The sequence below is a fragment of the Danio rerio genome, chromosome 20 (genome assembly GCF_049306965.1).
Source record: "Danio rerio strain Tuebingen ecotype United States chromosome 20, GRCz12tu, whole genome shotgun sequence".
In the NCBI taxonomy this organism is placed as follows: Eukaryota; Metazoa; Chordata; class Actinopteri; order Cypriniformes; family Danionidae; genus Danio; species Danio rerio.
Genome location: NC_133195.1, coordinates 58,230,001 through 58,254,046, shown reverse-complemented (window position 1 = coordinate 58,254,046; position 24,046 = coordinate 58,230,001). Strand labels below are relative to the sequence as shown.

Genomic DNA, 24,046 nt, shown 5'->3' with positions numbered 1-24,046 from the left:
CCCAGCCGAGACTCAAACCAGAGACCTTCTTGCTGTGAGGCCACAGTGATAACCACTGAGCCACCGTGCCACCCATTTAAAAATCAATGTAAACTTAATAGATTGTCGCATGTTTTACAATATGCTATAAAAATTAAACGTACACTGATTTTCTTATTGTTTAACATGTATATGTAGACATGACATGAAACTTTGAAAGTCTTGGTAAAGTCACGAAGCCTGTTCATTTTGATAAAATTCTGTAAAACAAGACTACATTTTTTGCCTGACTAAAAGATGCTTTTATATATAAATACTAGAACTAAGACAAAACGTCTGTAAACACTACACCTCGTACTGTGTGCCATGTTGATTTCAGTAATGTTATCATATTGACGTGTTTTGATTCTGGTTTTGCGCGCTTTACCTCTGGACACGCCCACACGGCATTGCGTCACCACCTGCTGCTGTCAATCAAGTGGAGTTCAGCCGGAGCTGTTAACTTGCTTCAGTCAAACACCGGCGCCGTGAAATGATAAGATAAACCGTCAATAAATGCGTTAAATCTCCTCAGAAACACGGCGCTGACCTTCAGGATTCAAAAGCTGACCTGTGTGTCAACAGTCTGATCGAGTTTTGTGGTGTTTTAATTGACGCAGGAAAGTTTGCGAGTGAGTTTAGCGAGTTAGCGAGGTGTTGTTAGCAGCACATAAACAACTATAATAAGACTAAACCGCCGTGGAGAATAGTGTGAGATCAGCGCCGTTTACCGACAGAAACACGCAGAATAAAGTGTGAGATCAGCGCCGTTTACCGACAGAAACACGCAGAATAAAGTGTGAGATCAGCGCTGTTTACCGACAGAAACACGCAGAATAAAGTGTGAGATCAGCGCTGTTTACCGACAGAAACACGCAGAATGTGAGAGTTCAGCAAAGCCGCGAGTGCTGATTCTGCTGCGGTCAAAATCAACATGATCATCGGCATCTGGAGCCCAGCAGCTGCTGCCACACCAACCCTGCTGACGGAGAACACCACACCGAGCTGAGGCGAGTGTCTCTCTCTCTCTCTCTCTCTCTCTCTCTCTCTCTCTCTCTCTCTCTCTCTCTCTCTCTCTCTCTCTCTCTCTCTCTCTCTCTCTCTCTCTCTCTGTGTGTGTGTGTGTGTGTGTGTTAGAGCCATACCTGTCAACATTCATTCATTCATTCATTCATTTTCTTTTCAGCTTAGTCCCTTTATTAATCTGGGGTCGCCACAGCGGAATGAACCGCCTCTGTCAACATTGGGATGTGAAAATAAGGGATTTTCCCTTTTCATTTTTATTTAACTAACATTCATTTATCAGTAGGAAGCTACGGTACAGATTATTGAGCTGAAGCTTGACTACAAAATAAATCGCAAATCAAATCGAAATTGCGATATCTCAAAAAAAATCGCAATTAGATATTTTCCCCAGATCGCACAGCCCTAAACAACCTTCACTTTTTGGGACACATTATCAACCTGTGTGCTAGTTATGTTGCAGAGCATCAGATCTGTGTCTGATTTAATAGCACATATGAAGGTGGCACACATCTGAATCGAAAAGATCAGACTCCACGTGGTTCGTCATGACAAATGCAGGGTTAGTTGGTGTTTCTATGTGGAGTTTGCATGTTCTCCCCATGTTGACGTGGGTTTCCTCCGGGTGCTCCTGTTTCCCCCACAGTCCAAACACATGCAGTACAGGGGAATTGGGTAGGCTAAATTGTCCGTAGTGTATGTGTGCGAATGAGTGTGTATGAGTGTTTCCCAGTGATGGGTTGCAGCTGGAAGGGCATCCGCTGCGTAGAACATATGCTGGATAAGTTGGCGGTTCATTCTGCTGTGGCGACCCCTGATTAATAAAGGGACTAAGCCGAAAAGAAAACGAATGAATGATATGCACTATCCTATTGCACAGCTCTAGTGTGTGTGTGATGTATGAGTACAGGTGTGTGTGTAATGTCATAGGTATGACACAGGTGTTATTATAGGGTGAATTATGAGGACGTTGCTGATATGAGTTTTTTTTTCATCAAATAAATCTGCACACTGTTTAGTGTTGGGTTGTGCGAGAGAAATATGTGTGTATAATTAGGGATGCAATCATTAACCGATTTCACTTTTAACCACACTATAATTCGTCACAGTTAATTAATCATGAAGCTTCTCAACACTGTGTTTCTGCATGGAACAAAACTGCTGCAACTTAAAGTGATGCCAACTGAGTGCTAGTTTGAAGTTCTGAGCTTGTTCTGTACACCATGCACACTGGATTAACTGTGGCTGAGGCTATTAACTAAGGGCCCGTCACATATCGCGTCTTTTGCACGTGCAAGTTCGTTATTTCCAATGGAGGCGCATTGCTTGCATATATGGAACGACGGACTCGTGCTTTCTAGACGCACATACTAGTTGAAAGAATCCCGCGAGCGCCCTACACTGAGAAGAACAATACAAAATGAAAAATGCAAAATGAAAAATACCAAACAATTATGTTAAATAGTTGATCAAAAGTTGAAAACATTTGTAATGTAACTTAGATTTACATTAAACAAATACTATGTATTTATTTATTCATTTATTTATAGATTTTTAATTTTAGTTATTTATTTTATTTATGTATTTTATTTATTTATTATTATTATTTATTTAAAAAATATATTTATTTATTTTAAATTAATTTCTTTAAAAACTATTTATATATTGTCATTTTTTTTATTTATTTACATTTAGTTTTCTAGTTTATTTAAATTTATTAAAATTTATATTCATTTATTTAAATTTTATTTATTGTAATTTATTTTATTTATTTAAAGTTAATTTATTTTTATTTATTTTACATTTATTTTTATTTATTTATTTATTGATTTACATAATTTTTTTTATTCATTGACATTTATTTTCAGTGTAAGATTATAACTTATGTTTAAATGCCAAAACTTAAAAAAAAAAAAATTTAAGTCCGAAGTGAATTGGACTATTGTTTGTTTTGTGTCGTATTATTTGGTTACGAAGCAGTAATAAATCACACTTAAAATATAAGCAGTTTTCATGTGATTTTCTAAACTAGCAATGCATAAAAATCGTGGTAACCGTGATTATTCCTCAGACTATAATCGCACAACCAAAATCTGTAATTGTTGCATCCCTATGGATAATACACTGTACAGCATAAAACAACAGAAACCTATGGAATGTCCCCACAATTCACAAAAACATACCTGCGGTGTGTGAGTGTATATATGTTAATGTGTGTGGTCCATTGTGTTAATGTGCATGTGTGTATGTTACTGTGTGTGATCTGTGAGTGTGTGTGTAGGAGAGAGTGCATGGGTGTGTCTAATTGGGTGTAGGTAATGTGTGTGTGGGATGTGTGTTAATATGTGTGTGTATGTTAATGTGTGTGGGTGTGTGTGGTGTGTTTGTGTGGTATGTGTTTGTGTATGTGTTAATGTGGTTGTGGTCTGTGTATGGTAACGTGTGTGTGTGTGATCTACATCAGCTGCTGATGGTTCATGAACCTGTTGTATCCTGCACCTCTGTCTGCAGCTCTGGCGGATTTAGGACAGGTTTGTGGTATGTGTGTTTAAGTGTGTGTGTGTGTGCTGGTGATCTGATGATTGCTGGATTGTGCTGATTGCTGGAGTGTGTGTGCTATATAAGCTCCTCGGTGTGACTGGCTCCTGTTCTTTGTCTGCAGATGGTGATGAAGATGATGATGTTCTGGCTGCTGCCCGTCTGGACTCTCCTCCTGCTGTCCTCGTCTGCTTCTTCTTCTTCTCCTCCTTCTTCTTCTGCTGCTGCTGATTTCTCGGTGCGTTTTGGACACACTCTGCCATCTCTCAGCCGTCCTGCAAACTCCACTCAGATCTTCTACGGCATCATGTTTGACGCTGGCAGCACCGGCACACGCATCCACGTCTACACCTTCATCCAGAGAGAGCCAGGTTAGAAAATACACACACACAAACACATCACACCTGATTCATCTGAGCACAGTACACATATCCACTGTGTGATGCTCCATCCCAGATGCCTCCGAGCCCAGAGAAGTGGACGGCGCTCTTGGACACTGTTAACATAGGGCTTCCTTTTGGCACAGTGCAGTTTTAACTGGCGTTTGTGGATGTGACTCTGTATTGTGGTGCTTGACAAAGGTTTACCGCTGAGCCCATGTGCTGATCTGGCTTATAGATGAATGAGGACTCTTGATGCAGCGCCCCCTGAGGGGTCGGAGGTCACGGTTGTTCAGCTTAGGCTTGCGCTCGTGTCCTTTACACACTGAAACTCCTCCAGATTCCTTCAGTCTTTAATGATGTTCTGCACTGTTGAAGGTGAAATATCCACATGTCTTCACCTCTCTCTTTGAGGAACATTGTGTTTGAACATCTCAGTCATTTTCTCTCGTATTTGTTGGTGATCCTCGGCCCATCTCTGCTGCTAAAGGACTAGAGCTTTCTTGATGACCAGATCCTAATCACCTGTGGACATCACATCATTATTCAGCAGTTCACCTGCTGCTGTCTCTGTTTCTGGAGTGTGTTGAGCTCTGAATGGCAGGAGAGGATGGAGATTCACACATGAAGTGAAGTTGACCGGACAAAGCATCAAATATTGTGTGTGCTTGTTGTCTGCAGTGAAATACAAGTCAGTTTATAAATCACTGCTTTCTTTTTATTTGTGTTTTCCATGCTGTCGCAAGCTTTTTCTGATTTGGGCTTGTAAATACGGAAGTTTATGATAAAGATTATCATCAGTCTAATGCTACATAACGCTCAAAATGAGTTTTAGTTGTAGCAATTACATTGATTAACCAACAGGGGTCGACAAACTACCAGCAAAAATGTGTCACTGATTAATTCTTCTCCTTCATCTAGTAATGAAGGATTTTGAACAAGTTTTAATGAGTGAATTATTGAATCATTAATTAAAAATGAGAGTAAAATGTGTTGTGCTAGATTATAATGTTAAATTTAGACATTTAGCTTTATCAGCAACGCTGGCGAAGATTGTTTTTCACAGTATTCAATAGTAAATTTGTTTTATTCCGCTGGTTATTTCTTTATTTTATTGTATTGAAATTAAAGGTTCTAAGTTATGTTCGTTAAAGTATTGTTGTGAACTTGCATTCAATTTCAGATGCTTCATCATTGGTGTGTGTGTGTGTGTGTGTAGTGGTGCTGATGTGAATAAACACTGCAGTGTGCTTGTGTGTTTCTGCTTCAGATGGACTGCCAGTACTGGACAATGAAATGTTCCACTCCATGAAGCCCGGACTCTCCGCATATGCAGACATGCCTGAGATTGTGAGTATGATGAGCCTGTGTGTGCATGTGCATGTGTGTGTTCTGATGTGTGTGTGTCAATCATACGCTGATGTGTGCGTGTCACTCATGTGCTTGTGTGTGTGTTTGTGTCATTCATGTGCTGATGTGTGTGTGCAGGCGGGTCATACAGTGCGTCAGCTGCTGCGAGTGGCTAAGAAGACAGTTCCTCCACTGGAGTGGAAGCGGACGCCGCTGGTGTTCAGAGCCACCGCTGGACTCAGACTGCTGCCCGCCGCTAAAGCCCATGCACTGCTGGAGGAGGTACAGCTGGTGTTACTTTGCTTAAACTGCAGTGATACGCAACAAATGAGATCAATAACAGTTGACGGATAACAGAGTTGACGATAACAGAGTTGACGATAACAGAGTTGACGATAACAGAGTTGACGATAAAAGAGTTGACGATAACAGAGTTGACCGATATCAAAGATGACGAGTAACAGAGTTAACGATAACAGAGTTGACAATAACAGAGTCGATGATAACAGAGTCGACAAGTAACAGAGTTGATGAGTAATAGAGTTGACAATAACAGAGTTGACAATAACAGAGTTGACAATAACAGAGTTGACAATAACAGAGTTGACGATAACAGTTGACGGTAACAGTGTTGACGAGTAATGGAGTTGACAGTAACAGAGGGTACAGTAACAGAGTTGACGGTAACGGAATTGACGATAACAGTTGACGGTAACAGTGTTGACGAGAACAGTTGACGAGTAATGGAGTTGACAGTAACAGAGTTCAGTGTTTCCTCTAGGGGTTTTTCCAGCTGTGGCGGCAGGCCTTGATCTACCTACTACCTATGGCATAGTTGACGATAACAGAGTTGATGATAACAATGAACAAAACAGAGTTGACGATAATAGAGTGGACGATAACAGAGTTGACAATAACAGAGTTGACGATAACAGAGTTGATGATAACAATGAACAAAACAGAGTTGACGATAATAGAGTGGACGATAACAGAGTTGACAATACCAGAGTTGACGATAACAGAGTTGACGAACAGAGTTGACGATAACAGAGTTGATGATGACAATGAACAATACCAGAGTTGACGATAACAGAGTTGACGATAACAGAGTTGACGGATAACAGAGTTGACGGATAACAGAGTTGACGGATAACAGAGTTGACGGATAACAGAGTTGACGATAACAGAGTTGACGATAACAGAGTTGACGATAATAGAGTTGACGATAACAGAGTTGATGATGACAATGAACAATACCAGAGTTGACGATAACAGAGTTGACGAACAGATGTGACGATAACAGAGTTGATGATGACAATGAACAATACCAGAGTTGACGGATAACAGAGTTGACGGATAACAGAGTTGACGGATAACAGAGTTGACGATAACAGAGTTGACGATAACAGAGTTGATGATGACAATGAACAAAACAGAGTTGACGATAACAGAGTTGACGAACAGAGTTGACGATAACAGAGTTGATGATGACAATGAACAATACCAGAGTTGACGATAACAGAGTTGACGATAACAGAGTTGACAATAACAGAGTTGACGATAACAGAGTTGATGATAACAATGAACAAAACAGAGTTGACGATAACAGAGTTGACGAACAGAGTTGACGATAACAGAGTTGATGATGACAATGAACAATACCAGAGTTGACGATAACAGAGTTGACGATAACAGAGTTGACGATAACAGAGTTGACGGATAACAGAGTTGACAGATAACGGAGTTGACGGATAACAGAGTTGACGATAACAGAGTTGACGATAACAGAGTTGACGATAACAGAGTTGACGATAACAGAGTTGATGATGACAATGAACAATACCAGAGTTGACGATAACAGAGTTGACGAACAGATGTGACGATAACAGAGTTGATGATGACAATGAACAATACCAGAGTTGACGGATAACAGAGTTGACGGATAACAGAGTTGACGGATAACAGAGTTGACGATAACAGAGTTGACGATAACAGAGTTGATGATGACAATGAACAATACCAGAGTTGACGATAACAGAGTTGACGATAACAGAGTTGACGATAACAGAGTTGACGATAACAGAGTTGACGATAACAGAGTTGACGGATAACAAAGTTGACGGATAACAAAGTTGACGGATAACAGAGTTGACGATAACAGAGTTGACGGATAACAGAGTTGACGGATAACAAAGTTGACGGATAACAAAGTTGACGGATAACAGAGTTGACGATAACAGAGTTGACGGATAACAGAGTTGACGATAACAGAGTTGACGATAACAGAGTTGATGATGACAATGAACAATACCAGAGTTGACTGATAACAGAGTTGACGGTAACAGAGATGACGAGTAACAGAGTTGACTGTTGACGAGAAACAGAGTTAACGATAACAGAGTTGAAGATAACAGTCAACAAGTAACAGTTGACGAGTAATACAGTTGGCAATAACAGTTGACGTTGACAGAGTTGTCGAGTAACAGAGTTGACGATAACAGAGTTGACGATAACAGTTGACAGTAACAGTGTTGACGATTACAGTTGACGAGTAACGGAGTTGACAGTAACAGAATTGCCAGTAAGAGAGTTGACGAGTAACAGAGTTCAGTGTTTCCTCTAGGGGTTTTTCCAGCTGTGGCGGCAGGCTTTACAATTATCTACCAACTACCTATGGCATAGTTGACAGTAACAGAGTTAACGATAACAGAGTTGATGATAACAATGGATAATAACAGAGTTGACAATTACAGTTGATGATAACAGAGTTGACAATAACAGAGTGGACGATAACAGAGTTGACGGATAACAGAGATGACGGATAACAGAGTTGACGATAACAGAGTTGATGATGACAATGAACAAAACAGAGTTGACGATAACAGAGTTGACGAACAGAGTTGACGATAACAGAGTTGATGATGACAATGAACAATACCAGAGTTGACGATAACAGAGTTGACGAACAGAGTTGACGATAACAGAGTTGATGATGACAATGAACAATACCAGAGTTGACGGATAACAGAGTTGACGATAACAGAGTTGACGATAACAGAGTTGACGATAACAGAGTTGACGATAACAGAGTTGACGATAACAGAGTTGACGATAACAGAGTTGACGATAACAGAGTTGACGGATAACAAAGTTGACGGATAACAAAGTTGACGGATAACAGAGTTGACGATAACAGAGTTGACGGATAACAAAGTTGACGGATAACAAAGTTGACGGATAACAGAGTTGACGATAACAGAGTTGACGGATAACAGAGTTGACGATAACAGAGTTGACGATAACAGAGTTGATGATGACAATGAACAATACCAGAGTTGACTGATAACAGAGTTGACGGTAACAGAGATGACGAGTAACAGAGTTGACTGTTGACGAGAAACAGAGTTAACGATAACAGAGTTGAAGATAACAGTCAACAAGTAACAGTTGACGAGTAATACAGTTGGCAATAACAGTTGACGTTGACAGAGTTGTCGAGTAACAGAGTTGACGATAACAGAGTTGACGATAACAGTTGACAGTAACAGTGTTGACGATTACAGTTGACGAGTAACGGAGTTGACAGTAACAGAATTGCCAGTAAGAGAGTTGACGAGTAACAGAGTTCAGTGTTTCCTCTAGGGGTTTTTCCAGCTGTGGCGGCAGGCTTTACAATTATCTACCAACTACCTATGGCATAGTTGACAGTAACAGAGTTAACGATAACAGAGTTGATGATAACAATGGATAATAACAGAGTTGACAATTACAGTTGATGATAACAGAGTTGACAATAACAGAGTGGACGATAACAGAGTTGACGGATAACAGAGATGACGGATAACAGAGTTGGCGTAACAGAGTTGACGATTACAGTTGTTGATAACAGAGTGGATGATAACAGAGTGGACGATAACAGGGTTGGCATAACAGAGTTGACGATAACAGTTATAACAGAGATAACAGAGTTGACGATAACAGTTATAACAGAGATAACAGAGTTGACGATTACAGTTGACGGTAACCGAGATGACGATAACAGTTATAACAGAGATAACAGAGTTGACGATTACAGTTGACGGTAACCGAGATGACGGTAACAGAGTTGACGATAACAGTTGATGAGTAACAGAGTTGACAGTAACAGAGTTGGCGTAACAGAGTTGACATTTCCATCATGTTGTGGTTTAGCTCCAGATGCTAACCTATAAACAGACTTCACACGGCGTGTCTAAAACCTTTTTTCTTTCAGATTTTTCTATCAGTGCTTTACAGATTGTTCTGCCTTTTTAAAACGGATGTAACAAAGTTGACCAGAGGTCAGTGACACACACACTAAATGATAGTAAGTGTTTAACATAATGTTTATGTCTGCAGGTCCAGGACGTCTTTGATGAGTCTCCGTTTTACGTTCCTCCAGACAGCGTCAGGATCATGAACGGCACCAGTGAAGGTTTGTCCACACGAGATGTCCAAATCAATTATAAAAGAAAAATGACAATGTTTTGTGTGACTGTAAGCACATTCTTAATATGAATATACTCGCATTGTAATGACTTTAACAGGTAAATAAGTTAATATAGTCTTCGTTGCACTTTTGGGATTATTATTATATTTTCATTGTGAAAAGTGTAAATAAAGACAAAATATGTATTTTTGAATAGTCCCTTTAGGAAACGCAGCTTAAATAGGCTCATTGCTAGATGCTTCAACTCAATCTCCATCTGGTAAAAAAGATCTAAACTCTAAGAGCGACGGTTTCAGTTTTACACAGTTTATTTAGAGCAAAAACAAGCTTATAAGAAACTCAAACAGATGTAACAAATAAACATGCTTATTATTATCACTATCCTGCATGTCCAAAACTCTCACTTTTCACTGAAATCTAATAAAGCGTTTTCTTCTGAAATATAAAATATTTTTGCAAATAAATGGAAATTATTTAAAGAATGCAGCAATAATAAAATAAAAAAAATAATAATATAATAAAAAATAATTAAAGTGTTAAAAAATTGTTTTGCTTACAAATGTAAAAATAATTACAAAGAAACAACAAGCAATACATTACATTAAATATGAATTTTAAAAGATTTTTTTAAAGAAAAAAATATAACTTTATTTTTTTAATGAAATGTCTTCCATTTAATGTTTGATTCAAAACTTAAAAACCAGCAGTTTTTACAGTGTGTAAATGTAGTTAATAACAGTACATTAAGAGCTCAGACGCTGCTAGTTTGTGTAGGTAACCTGTCTGCGGTTCGTTTAGCAGACGTTATGCACACACACATTATTATCATAATTATTGTTATCATCATGTTTTCTGACGCACACAGCGGATCACATAATCATCATATAAACGGTTTTCTGTTAGCATTGCCTTTATCTGGACTCATTTTACATGCTCTTACAGTTTTAGATGTTGAAATCTATTTGTTTAATTAATTTGTGTTTTTTTGATTGTTTTATTGGGTTATTCATGTGTGTTTTTCTCTGTTGTGTTGCTTGTTTGTAAAGCGCTTTGAGAGTTATTTTACAAAATAAGTTCATTAAAATCAACTCTACATTCATGTTTTACATTAGTAAAGACTATTCATAAACGATCATTATTTCCTGCACACAATTAGAATTGTGTTTACTCCAGTGTTATTTATACTCATTAAGAGACTAGTTTGTTTTTTCTTTTCTTTTATTTTAAAATATTTTATAATAATTGTATTTGTACTTATTTTTAATGTGTCTGTATAGTTTTTTTTATTTATGTTTCATTTTAATAAAAATTTTATTTTCACATGCGTGTGCATACACTCGCCGGCCACTTTATTAGGTACACCTTACTTGTCCCGGATCGGACCCACTTTTGCCTTCAGAACTGCCTTAATCCTTCATGGCACAGATTCAACAAGATACTGGAAATATTCCTCAGAGATTTTGCTCCATATTGACATGATAGCGTCACACAGTTGCTGCAGATTGTTCTGTAAACCCTTGAGAAGGTTGTGCGTGAAAATCCCAGTACATGAGCAGTTTCTGAAATACTCAGAGCAGCCCCGTCTGGCAGCAACAACCATGCCATGTTCAAAGTCTCTTAAATCCCCTTTCCTCCCCATTCTGGTGCTCGCTTTGAACTGCAGCAGATCATCTTGACCATGTCTACATGCCTAAATGCATGATTGCCTGATTGGCTGATTAAAAATTTGCGTTAATGAGCAGTCGGACAGGTGTACCTAATAAGGTGGCCCGTATTATATATATATATATATATATATATATATATATATATATATATATATATATATATATATATATATATAAATATATAAATAAATAAATAAATAAATCTGTCATCATTTACTCATCCTTAACTTGTTTCCAAACCTTTATGAGATTCTTTCTTCTGTTAAATACAAAAGAAAATATTTTGAAGAATGTTGGAAATTAATCATTGACTTCCATTTGTTTTTCCTACGATGGAGGTCAATGGATACCTGTTTTCAACATAATTCAAAATATCTTCCTTTGTCTTCCACAGGAGAAACTCATAAATGTTTGAAAACCACTTGGAGAGTAAATAATGAGTATGAGTGAACTGACCTTTGTTAAATGTTAATTTAAGCATCAGAAAAGGCTGTATTCTGGACTATAATAACCCTGGGTTATTGATGGTGTTTCTGACAGGGATTTTGGCCTGGGTCACAGTCAACTTTCTGACAGGTGAGATCTGCGTTTACTAAAACACACTCAGTAACCTCGAATTTAATCTGCTTAAAAGTGAACTTGATCTTTTGTAAACACAGCAGCATATATAAGTGAAATCTGGAAATTGAATATGAATTATTGAATTGATAAGTATGAAAAAGTTTTTGTTAAAATATTCCCAGCTTAAATAAACAGCTGTTAAATTTCAGGACTTAAAAATACAAACCCTGCAATTCAAGTCATTAACATGCAAGAACTTGTTATTCATTGATGTATTATATATTATATATATATATATATATATATATATATATATATATATATATATATATATATATATATATATATATATATATATATGTATTATTTTTCTCAGTCTGTGCTATTCAACATGTTTTTAATTCATTGATTTTAATCCACATTAATCGATTAGTCATTTAATGGATTAGTGCACTGAGGAATGTAAACAAATAAACACATAAGGTGTTGTTGAAGACAGTATTTGGCCTGAGTTGATGAGAGCATCACACAGTAACTCTGATCAATACTGATGCAGTGTTATTACCATCAAAGCGTTCACGAGTGTTTATCAGATCCGGATCTTCAGTGTGTGTTTACATGCTGCTTTCAGGTCGACTGGAGCGAAACACAGAGAAGACAGTAGGAATCCTGGACCTCGGTGGAGGATCAACACAGATCACCTTCCTGCCCAAGTCAAAGGTCAGAGAACAGCAACGGCATGGATACACCCCGGCAACCACTCACAACACTAAGCAACTGCAAACCAATGCCAGGGCCTAGATTAATTTGTAACCTCATAGTAAGACCCTGGCCACAACCAAGCGTTGCCTAAAACTGTTGAAGAACTGTGTAGTCATTTCCCGGCACCATCCTCCTCAGGTGTGTGTTGTGTGTGTTTCACTCTCACAGAAAACCATTGAAGCTGCTCCGCCCGACTACATCAGCAGATTCCAGATGTTCAACTGCAGCTATCAGCTCTACACACACAGGTGAACACACACACACACACACACACTTACACTGACCATTCTGCAGCGTGTGTGTTTACCGTAGTGCTGCTGTTCTTGTGTTCTTCAGTTATCTGGGAAACGGCATTAAAGCTGCGCGACTGTCAGCCCTCGGGGCCCTGAATGCAGACGGTACGAGACACGAGTCTGTGTGTGTGTTTGTGTTCATCTGTGCATGTACTTTTGTGTGTGTGTGTGTTCACCTGTGTGTCTGCGTGTGTGTGGCAGGTCTGGAGAAAAAGCTCTTCCGCAGCTCTTGTTTGTCCAGATCACACACAGCAGAGTTCAGCTTCGGTGGCGTCTCGTATCACGTCAGCGGCGACATCAGCGGTAAAACACTCAACACAAACACACACACACTCATGTCTAAGAAAACACACACATATATTTATGACTGAGAAAACACACACACACACTCATGTCTGAGAAATCATCATAATCAACATTCAGCCCAGTTCTCTGCACTCTGAGGATCGAGTTATTGAAAAAATAAGTTCAGTCTCATGCTGTTTCACTTTTGTGCTGCATATACACACAGCTGAAGACAGAATTATTCACTCTCCTGTATATTTCCCTCAGTTTCTGTTTAACAGAGAGCAGATTTGTTCAGCAAATTTCTAATCATAACAGTGTTAATAACTCATCTCTAATAACTGATTTATTTTCTCTTTATTTTTGCACATAATATTAGACTAGATATTCTTCAAGACACTAGTGTTCAGCTTAAAGTCACATGTAAAGGCTTCACTAGGGTAATTAGGGTAAAGTTAGGGTAATTAGGCAAGTCATTGTATAACAGGGGTTTGTTCTGGAGACAATCCAACACTAATATTGCATTTACATTTAGTCATTTAGCAGACGCTTTTATCCAAAGCGACTTACAAATGAGGACAAGGAAGCAATTTACACAACTAAGAGCAACAATGAATAAGTGCTATAGGCAAGTTTCAGGTCTGTAAAGTCTAAGAAAGAAAGTATTAGTAGTATTGGTTTTTTTTATTTTTGTATTTATTTATTTTTTATTTTTTTGTACAGTCAGTGTGATATTCAGAGAGGCAATTGCAGATTAGGAAGGAAAGTGGAGACTAAATAGTTGAGTTTTTAGTGGTTTCTTGAAGACAGCGAGTGACTCTGCTGTTCTGATGCAGTTAGGGAGTTCATTTCACCAACTGGGCAGATTGAACGCGAGAGTTCGGGAAAGTGATTTCTTCCCTCTTTGGGATGGAACCACGAGGCGACGTTCATTCACAGAACGCAAGTTTCTGGAGGCACATACATCTGCAGAAGTGAGAGCAGATAAGAAGGAGCAAAGCCAGAAGTCGCTTTGTAGGCAAACATCAGAGCTTTGAATTTAATGTGAGCAGCAACTGGCAGCCAGTGCAAACGGATGAGCAGCGGAGTGACATGTGCTCTTTTAGGTTCATTGAAGACAACTCGTGCTGCTGCATTCTGGAGCAGCTGAAGAGGCTTGATAGAGTTAGCTGGAAGCCCAGCTAGTAGAGAGTTGCAGTAATCCAGTTTGGAGAGAACAAGAGCTTGAACAAGGAGTTGAGCTGCATGTTCAGATAAGAAGGGTCGGATCTTTCTGATGTTATAGAGTGCAAATCTGCACGATCGAGCAGTTCTAGAAATGTGGTCAGAGAAGTTTAGTTGGTCATCAATCGTTACTCCAAGGCTTTTCACCATTTTGGATGCAGTAATGGTTGCCCCATCCATCTGGATTGAAAAGTTATGGTGTAGAGTCGGGTTGGCAGAAACTACAAGCATTTCCGTTTTTGCGAGGTTCAGCTGAAGATGATGATCTTTCATCCAGTGTGAAATATCCAACAGGCAGGCTGAGATACGAGCTGGAACCGAGGGATCATCAGGATGAAAAGAGAGGTATAGCTGGGTATCATCAGCATAGCAGTGGTAGGAGAATCCATGTTTCTGGATGACTGGTCCTAGAGATGATGTGTAGATGGAGAAGAGAAGTGGCCCAAGAACAGAGCCTTGAGGTACCCCAGTGTTTAGATGCTGTAGGTTGGACACCTCTCCCCTCCAAGACACCCTGAATGACCTGTCAGAGAGGTAAGATCTGAACCATTGTATAACAGTGCCCGCAACGCCTAGTGACTCAAGCGTAGATAGCAGGATCTGGTGGTTGACAGTGTCAAAAGCAGCTGACAAGTCCAGCAAAATGAGGACTGATGATTTAGAGTCTGCTTTAGCCAGTCTGAGATCCTCCACGACCGAGAGCAGGGCAGTCTCAGTTGAGTGGCCTTTCTTAAAGCCGGATTGCTTGTTGTCCATGAGATTGTTTTGAGTAAGAAAGTCCAGGACTTGATTGAACACTACTTTCTCCAGAATCTTGGCCATGAATGGAAGCAGGGATACTGGTCTGTAGTTTTCAAGTAGCGTATGGTCCAGGTTGGGTTTCTTTAGCAGTGGGGTTACCCTAGCCTGCTTAAATGTAGTGGGGAATAAACCAGAGTCAAGAGATGTGTTAATTATGTGAGTCAGTGTTGGTATGACTGCAGGAGAGATGGCTTGCAAGAGATGAGAGGGAATGGGATCGAGTGGACAGGTGGTTGCATGGCTAGATAGCACAAGTTTGGACACCTCAGACTCAGAGAGCTGAGAAAAAGAGGTGAGTGTGTGTGGTGTTGGTGTTGTATCTTGCGTGTTTGTTGTAGGTGCAGCAAATTGAGCACTGATTTTTGCAGTTTTGGTGAAGGGGTGAATAATATTGAGCTTAAAATGGCTTTAAAACTGCTTTTATTCTAGCCGAAATAAAACAAATAAGACTTTCTCCAGAAGAACAAATATTATCAGACATACTGTGAACATTTCCTCAATCTGTTCAACACCATGAGAGAAATATTTCGGAAATATTTGAACAAGACTAAATATTGTGTGTGTGTGTGTGTGTGTGTGTGTGTGTGTGTGTGTGTGTGTGTGTGTGTGTGTGTGTGTGTGTGTGTGTGTGTGTGTGTGTGTGTGTGTGTGTGTGTGTGTGTGTGTGTGTGTGTGTGTGTGTGTGTGTGTGTGTGTGTGTGTGTGTGTGTGTGTGTGTGTGTGTGCAGGTGTGAGGGGCTATAAGGCGTGCTATCAGGAGCTGGTGAAGGTGGTGAAGGGCATCATCAAGCAGCCGCTGGAGCTCAGGGATTCCTCCTCCTTCTACGCTTTCTCTTATTATTATGATCACGCGGTGGAGGCCGGACTCATCGGTACAGCTTTACTCATATTCCTGCACACAGCAAACACTTTATCCTTTACATTTCAAATAAAATCTAACACAACGGCTGCGTCTGAAACCGCATGCTTCCATACTGTATAGTACGCTAAAATCAGTGTGTGAGCCGAGTAGTGTGTCTGAATTCATAGAATTGGGAAATCAGTATGCGAGAAGTACCCGGATGACTTACTACTTCTGGCGAGATTCTGAAGTGCGCATTCATTGCACGCTATGCTATCCCATAATGCCCCGCGAGAGAATTCATGAATGGAAGTGAAGCAACGCGACTGATGCGGCTAGGTCACAAAATAGGTGACAAAATGGCGGATGTAGTACATTCGAATTCCATTCATACTTTTCACATTCATACTGTATAGAATGCACTTTTCTAACGGCCGAGTAGTGTGATTAAATTCAAATGCAGCACCTACTGAGTAGTAGGCGGCTTCTGACACAGCCCATGACTTTATTAGTGAAATTGAACATTTTATTTAGCCATTTTTTCTTTACATTATAAATATTTTTTGAAACGCGACTTTATTAGCAAAATGCATTTTATTTAATATTTTTTTCTTGAAATGCATCCATTTTTATTGAAACAACTTTCTAAATTCTCTGTCATTCTGAACATTTTATTCAGCCACTTTTCCTCTGAAATTGTACCTTATTTTGTTGAAACGTTATTGAATTTATTGATTTTATTCTCTCAATATTATTTATGATAAGTGTTTTAAATTTGAAAAATGATGAAACATGAGGACTTCATCAAAAGTGAATAATTATAATTTCAATATAGTTTTTGTCATTTTATTCTTGAAATATTCCATTTTTAATTTTCTTTATTAGTAAAATGTATTTTATTATGTTTTACTTATCTTTTCCTCTTAAAATACCACTTTGTTCTTAACTTTATTAACTTTATTCTTAACATTTTTTTTGCCGTTTTTTTCTCTTGAATGACCTTTTTCTTCAAACACTGATTTTGTTCGTGTTTGTTTGTTATTCTGTCTTGTTTCTTGAAATGTTACTACATTATCGCTAGGGTTTAACCTGATCCTCAAAATGTAATGACTCTATTCTCAACATTTATGAGTTTATTATTCATTATTTCTCAAGAGCAAATGACTTTAGTGACGTTTACAGCTTTTCAAGATGTTATTTAGTCTTCTTATTCTCAAAACAATGACTTTATCATCAAAACGTGATCATTCTCAACATTTCATTTGGTCTCTTTTTCTTCAAATTGAAATATTTTTTCTATATTCTATAAATATTTTTTTCTCAAATCGAGATTTTTTTTTTGAGTTTTCAAAACAATATACATATGTAACTCACATAATCTCTCATACAGAAAGAGACTTACAGATCTTGCATATGCTTTGTACTTTATTCCCTTTAACAACATCAACTATAAACAGTAAAACATGGGGAGCTACAAATCTTAGACATATAATATTACATTTAAAAGGTACAATTCAAGAAAAATTCAGGCATATTGGTGAAATATACTCAGTCCATTTACTCTAAATTAGAAAAAAATAATTAATTTCCTAATGAAGAAGTGTGCACTGCATCAATATATTCTTCAACTGTATGTGACTCCAATTTTAACCATTTTATTATTATTATTTTTTACCAGCTGCCAGAAGAATAAATGACTCAAAGCGATGAGTTTATCAAAATATATTGAGTTTATTTTAACTATTATTATTTTAATTATATAAATCTATTTAATTTATTTTCAACTAATTAATTTGCACATTATTTCCATCTCATAAGTTCATTCACAACATTCATTTTGTTTAGTTTATTTTTTAATGAAATCTAACAATTATTTCCTGGAAGCACAATGACTGAACTCTGGAAGACTTCATTTTCAGTTTCTTCATGTTTTGTAGTTTTTTTTTCTCCAAACACAAAGACTTTATTATTGTAATTCATTAGTTTATTCCAAACATTTTCACCATTTTTTTTTTTTTAATTTGTGAGTTTTTATTTTTGAGTTATTATTTTTCTGGAAAACGGCCGTTGACTGGAGTGGGTTTTCTTCAGATGAGCAGCTTATTCTCAACATTATATTCAGCTTTTTCCTCTCTTGAATTTACCTTTTTTTTATAGAAAATTTATTTTCTTTATTTTCTAAATTGATTGACTTAAAATTTTTTATTAATTATTTTTTGTCAAACCAGAGACATTTTTCTCAGTGTAATGAGTTTATTCTCAACATTCATTTTAGTTCGTAATTGTTTTGTTTAAAAAAAAAACAAACACTTTCATTCATTCAATCATTCATTGTCCTTCGGCTTAGTCCATTATTTATCAGGGCTTGCCACCACAGAATGAATCGCCAACTATTCCTGTATATGTTTTACTCAGCAGATGCCCTTTCAGCTGCAACCCAGTACTGGAAAACATCCCTAAACACTCATTCACACACACACTCATACACTACAGACAATTTAGCCTACCCAATTCACCTGTACCGCATGTGTTTGGACTGTGGGGAAAACCAGAGCACCCGGAGGAAACCCACGCGAACGCAGGGAGAACATGCAAACTCCACACAGAAACACCTTATTTAGTCATGCTTTAAATTTGACTAGTATTTTTTTCTTTATTATTGAATTTCAAGAGTTTATTCTCAACGTTTTCATCCTTTGTTTTGAAGGTTTTCCTCAACACAGTAATGTTTTTCTCAGAATGTAGGACTTTAATCTCATTGTGTGTCTGAATATTTGTGTAAATGTAGCTATTAGAGCACAGTGGTTGACTGGAGTGTGTTTTCTTCAGATGAGCAGCGTGGAGGAGCCGTGAAGGTCCGAGACTTCAGGAAAACTGCTCGACAGGGTGAAGCTCTTCTTCATTTGGGCTCATGCTTTACTCATTTTGCTCTGACCTGTCCTGTTTTCATGTCAGTCAGGATTATATTCATTACTCAGATCTGTAAAGCACAGCTCATAATCACGAAACATCTGAAGGCGAAAACTTCAGCAGAAAACCGCAAAAATACTGCTCATCAGTCCTAAACTTCATACTTAATGTGTTTTAGACAGCTAGCTGCTAGCATAGAGGATCCTGAATCACTGAGCGAAACACTAAAATGCCTGCACTATATATCAGTTTATAACCATCACAGTGTGTTTTCAGCAGTCTGCCCTGACACACGCTCAGCCTTTAATAAGTGCTCGCTGTAATCGTTCCCGCATGATCACAGACAGATTTTAACATTGATTCATTATTATTCTGCATCATTAATGGCTGAACGCACTACACTACACACTACACTACACTGGATATCTTCTGTCGGTGCTGCATAGTTTGGTTGTTCTAGCACCACCTGCTGGACAATATATCATATCTTTATGCACTACACAATGTTTCGTTCTCACACTTCATGTTTTCTCTCAGTGCTGCAGTTTGGTTTTGTGGCGCAACACTCAGAGTTTGTGTTAATCAGGGGTCAAAGGTTATAACCTGAGCATTAGCATATGAGCACACAAAATTTTAGCCTGTTAGCTGACACCTATTTCACTTCACTTGTTCATGTGTGTGTGTGTGTGTGTTCAGTGTGTAACCGACCGGCCCGTCACACTCAGCTTAACCAGTTCCTCTGTATGGACCTGACCTACATCACCTGCCTGCTGAAAGACGGCTTCGGCTTCAAGGAGAGCACCGTCCTGCAGGTACAGTAACACACTAATCGGCTAACAAACTCACGGCTAACCAGGGAACACTCATGACTAACTAGTTAACATGCGCACAGCTAACTGCTTAACTCTGATGAATAACTGTTTGACACTCTCATTTTTAACTGGGTAACTCATGATTAGCTGATAACCACTGTGATGCTAACTGGTTAATACCAATGCTAACTGGTTAACACTCATGTCTAACTGGTTAACACTGATGCTAACTGGTTAACTCAAGTCTAACTGGTTAATTCTCATGTCTAACTGGTTACCTCTCCTAACTGGTTAATACTGATGCTAACTGGTTAACTCAAGTCTAACTGGTTAACTCTCATGTCTAACTGGTTACCTCTCCTAACTGGTTAACTCTCCTGTCTAACTAGTTAATACTCATTTCTAACTGTTTAACACTAATTTCTAACTGGTGTCAACACTCATGTCTAACTGGTTATAACCCTTATGTCTAACTGGTTAACTCTCATGTCTAACTGGTTATAACCCTCATGTCTAACTGGTTAACACTCATGTCTAACTGGTTAACTCTCATGTCTAACTGGTTATAACCCTTATGTCTAACTGGTTAACTCTCGTGTCTGGTTATAACCCTCATGTCTAACTGGTTATAACCCTCATGTCTAACTGGTTAACTCTCATGTCTAACTGGTTAACTCTCATGTCTAACTGGTTAACACTCATGTCTAACTGGTTAACTCTCATGTCTAACTGGTTAACTCTCGTGTCTAACTGGTTAACACTCATGTCTAACTGGTTAACACTCATGTCTAACTGGTTAACTCTCGTGTCTAACTGGTTAACACTCATGTCTAACTGGTTAACACTCATGTCTAACTGGTTAACTCTCGTGTCTAACTGGTTAACTCTCGTGTCTAACTGGTTAACTCTCGTGTCTAACTGGTTAACACTCATGTCTAACTCGTTAACACTCATGTCTAACTGGTTAACTCTCGTGTCTAACTGGTTAACTCTCATGTCTAACTGGTTAACACTCGTGTCTAACTGGTTAACACTCGTGTCTAACTAGTTAACACTCACGTCTAACTGGTTAACTCTCTTGTCTAACTGGTTAACACTCATGTCTAACTGATTATAACACTTTGATGGTTAACTGGTGTTACCACTCATGTGTTTCCCGCAGTTAACCAAGAAGGTGAGGAATGTGGAGACCAGCTGGGCTTTAGGCGCTGCCATCGACCACTTCCAGAAGTCCAGGATCCACTGAAGCAATCAATAATCACAATCAAATCCCACTCCACTCCTGAGCATCAGTGTTTACAGCAGCCTGATCTCCATGGCTGAGACTGCATTTTCACTCTTCTAGTTCAGTCTTTATTAAATGTACAGTTCTTATTTTTTTTGGAAACATTACAAGATATTACAGCACAGAGCACATCAGGACAACTTACATGACGTTTAGTCTAACAGTCCTGATGAATGCTAATTAAGATCTTGATTATTTATAGTTTTACATTGTCATTGACCAACTAAATCATAGTTTGGTGCAGTAACTCATAATAGTGCGGTGGGTGTAACAGATGAGGAAGAGTGTTTTATTTTCAACATGCCTCAGTCAGCTTGAGCTCAAATGTACAATATTTATTTCACCAGCACACATCATGTCTTAAAGTGAACGATTCATGTGTGTGAATGACTCCCCCCTAATAATAATAATAATATAATAAATTGATTTTAAATCAGTTTAACTGCGCAGAATATTTAAATGAATAAATTATTGAAACCTGTCTGCTGATGATTCTGATTGGGTGAAATATGCTTAGCCACGCCCCTCCAACTGTAAGTTTGCGGAGTTAAAGTGGAGCTGAAGAGTAAACCCCGCCCCTACTCTATTCAGTCGGAATTACTTTCAGTTGTTAATAAACTATTTTTAATAAACAGCATTTTATTGACTGAAGCTGCACTGGGCTTCATCTTAAATCAGTTTACACAGTTTGAGTTTCATTTATTTTTGATTCTGGTGATGAAATGTTTTGATGAGAAGGAATGAACTCCACACATCAGCCGTGGCTTTGCTAAAATAGTTTATTTACAAGGTGCGCCGCTACAGCAGAGTGACCACATCATCACTGTAGGTGTGGCCTGTCGTCATGGAGACGAGCTCATGGGGCGGAGCCAGAGCGGCAAGCGGGTCTGTAGGTGCAGCCGGAGAACAGGTGCCGTCCTGACAGAAGCTCTGAGTCCTTAATATGGAGTGATGGAGACTGACTCCACCCTCTTCCTCTAGCAGACTGCTCTGAGTGAGCGCTTCAGCTGTCAATCACACACACACACACACACATAGACACGCCCACTGTCACTCACAGCACAGCGCACTGGGAACACTTAGAACAGGGGTGCTCAACCCTGTTCCTGGAGATCTACCTTCCTGGAGAGTTCAGCCCTAATCAAACACACCTGAAACAACTAAGTAGGATCTGAACAGCACTTGATAATTACAGGCAGGTGTTTGTTAAGGGTGGCAACTGAAATCTGCAGGAAGGGAGATCTCCAGGAACAGGGTTGGTCACCCCTGACTCAGAAAGACATTTACTCTTAAATGACATTTGTCACCTCAAAGTCCTGTCATAGGTGTCGTTGTTTTTACAATAACGCAGGATAAATCAGCTTTTCCTAGATGTGTTTCATTAGGAGAGGACAATGTTTGGCTGAGATATGAACAGGATTAAAATATACTGACAAAATGAGCTGTACATTTGTCTAAATTAAGTTCTTAGCAATGCATCATATTACTGATCATTTCTACAGTAGAAAATGTACTAAATTTCTAATTTTAATTATTGGCATAAAATGCGAATGTTTTTACTCGTGTTATGTATTTTTGACAAAAAAACATCTGCAGTTTAAGTGTTACGAGTGTGATAATAGGAGTATTTAAAGTGTTGAGTAGCGCTGTAATGGATCAGACCATATTTCTGCAGAAAAAAAGGAGACAAACGTCATTTGCTTTGCATTAACAAACAGAACTTAGAACCTGTGATGTGAATAAAAATCGAGAAGCAGCTAGTAAAACTGATGTTTGCTGCTGTGGCTGATAATGCTGAATATATAATCCCTACAGCAGATCATATTTATGCTCAATTAATGATTCAACAGTTCACTCATTAAACTTCAGGATTCATCACAGGTCATGTTGATGATTGTTTATCGCCACCTGTTGGCTGCACAGTGTAATTGCTCCAACATTCACCGGCGCTGAATTCCACTAAACAGTGTTATTAATCTTGACCATAAACATGCGTGTTTATATCTGCACTATACACTGTTCCCCCAGTGCTGCTGTGTTGTTTAATTGTTTGTTACGAACTGAAGCAGTGTAAAAACTGGATCTCTCACTCAAACACAGATGTGAATTAATAAACATATGCAGATCATCATCATTGATCATTCATGTTGCTGGGGTTTGAGATCTCCATCTGTTAATGTTTAATCGTGCAGCTTTACACTGAACACATTAATGCAGGCTGAACACACACAGAGACAGAAAACACCTTTAATTAATAACCTACGAAAGCATTTAGGTCCCACCACCACATCTTCTGTCATTATATTTTAAAGGGAGGACTAAATGCTTTCCTACATGTGCAGGTGGCGATCTCTCTGCCATTGTTATCAATGTTGGAGTAACCTACAAAATCAAAAGCGTTATTAATCCACAGGTCACATGCGTTCCGAACTGTGGGTTGTGATCCATATGGAACATGAATCAATCGTAATTTGTTATGAGTATCATAATTATTACGAGTATCATAATTGTTGTAAGTATAATAAATGTTGAGTATTAAAATTTTTACAAGTATCAAAAGTTGAATATTCAAATTTTTTAGTGTCAAATGTTACAAGGGTCATTAATGTTGAGTATTAACATTTTTACGAGTATCAACTGTTACGAGTATCATAACTGTTACGAGTATCATAAATGTTACGAGTATCATAAATGTTACGAGTATCATAAATGTTACGAGTATCATAAATGTTATGAGTATCATAATTGTTACGAGAATCATAAATGTTACGAGTATCATAATTGTTACGAGAATCATAAATGTTACGAGTATCATAATTGTTATGAGT

The 24,046-nt window shown here is 38.3% G+C and overlaps 2 protein-coding genes across 13 annotated transcripts in view; one reads left to right on the top strand and one right to left on the bottom strand.

Annotated features, from left to right (window-relative positions):
* Positions 1 to 459: 459 nt before the first annotated feature.
* Positions 460 to 21,900, top strand: entpd5b (ectonucleoside triphosphate diphosphohydrolase 5b). Of its 2 annotated transcripts, none has more exons than XM_002665820.7 (14): positions 460 to 1,028; positions 3,704 to 3,950; positions 5,230 to 5,309; positions 5,448 to 5,591; positions 9,687 to 9,762; positions 11,985 to 12,020; positions 12,637 to 12,725; positions 12,936 to 13,015; positions 13,104 to 13,165; positions 13,262 to 13,363; positions 16,099 to 16,242; positions 19,041 to 19,097; positions 19,818 to 19,933; positions 21,096 to 21,900. In XM_002665820.7, the coding sequence occupies exons 2-14, from the start codon at positions 3,704 to 3,706 to the stop codon at positions 21,177 to 21,179; spliced, it is 1,317 nt and encodes a 438-aa protein (XP_002665866.3). In that variant the 5' UTR covers positions 460 to 1,028; the 3' UTR covers positions 21,180 to 21,900. The 2 variants fall into 2 exon arrangements, with proteins under 2 accessions (XP_002665866.3, XP_068071823.1); XM_068215722.2 differs by lacking the exon at positions 460 to 1,028 and adding an exon at positions 2,990 to 3,572.
* A 79-nt stretch (positions 21,901 to 21,979) lies between these two features.
* znf410 (zinc finger protein 410) overlaps positions 21,980 to 24,046 on the bottom strand; it is a 12,198-nt gene continuing 10,131 nt past the window's right edge. For 3 of the 11 annotated variants that reach the window (XM_073932265.1, XM_073932266.1, XM_009295041.4), the window contains 2 exons: positions 23,553 to 23,600; positions 21,980 to 22,225 (listed from right to left, as the gene is read on the bottom strand). In XM_073932265.1, coding sequence (XP_073788366.1) covers positions 22,017 to 22,225; positions 23,553 to 23,600 — 257 coding nt within the window. In that variant the 3' untranslated portion in view covers positions 21,980 to 22,016. 11 annotated transcript variants of the gene reach the window in all.

What these genes read in the sequence shown, in the direction of transcription:
- entpd5b (XM_068215722.2), top strand. Translation starts at nt 3,519, where the DNA reads ATGAACCTGTTGTATCCTGCACCTCTGTCTGCAGCTCTGGCGGATTTA. An exon ending in CTTCATCCAGAGAGAGCCAG is followed by an intron (nt 3,951 to 5,229) that starts GTTAGAAAATAC and finishes TTTCTGCTTCAG; the next exon opens with ATGGACTGCCAGTACTGGAC. An exon ending in CACAGTCAACTTTCTGACAG is followed by an intron (nt 12,021 to 12,636) that starts GTGAGATCTGCG and finishes TGCTGCTTTCAG; the next exon opens with GTCGACTGGAGCGAAACACA.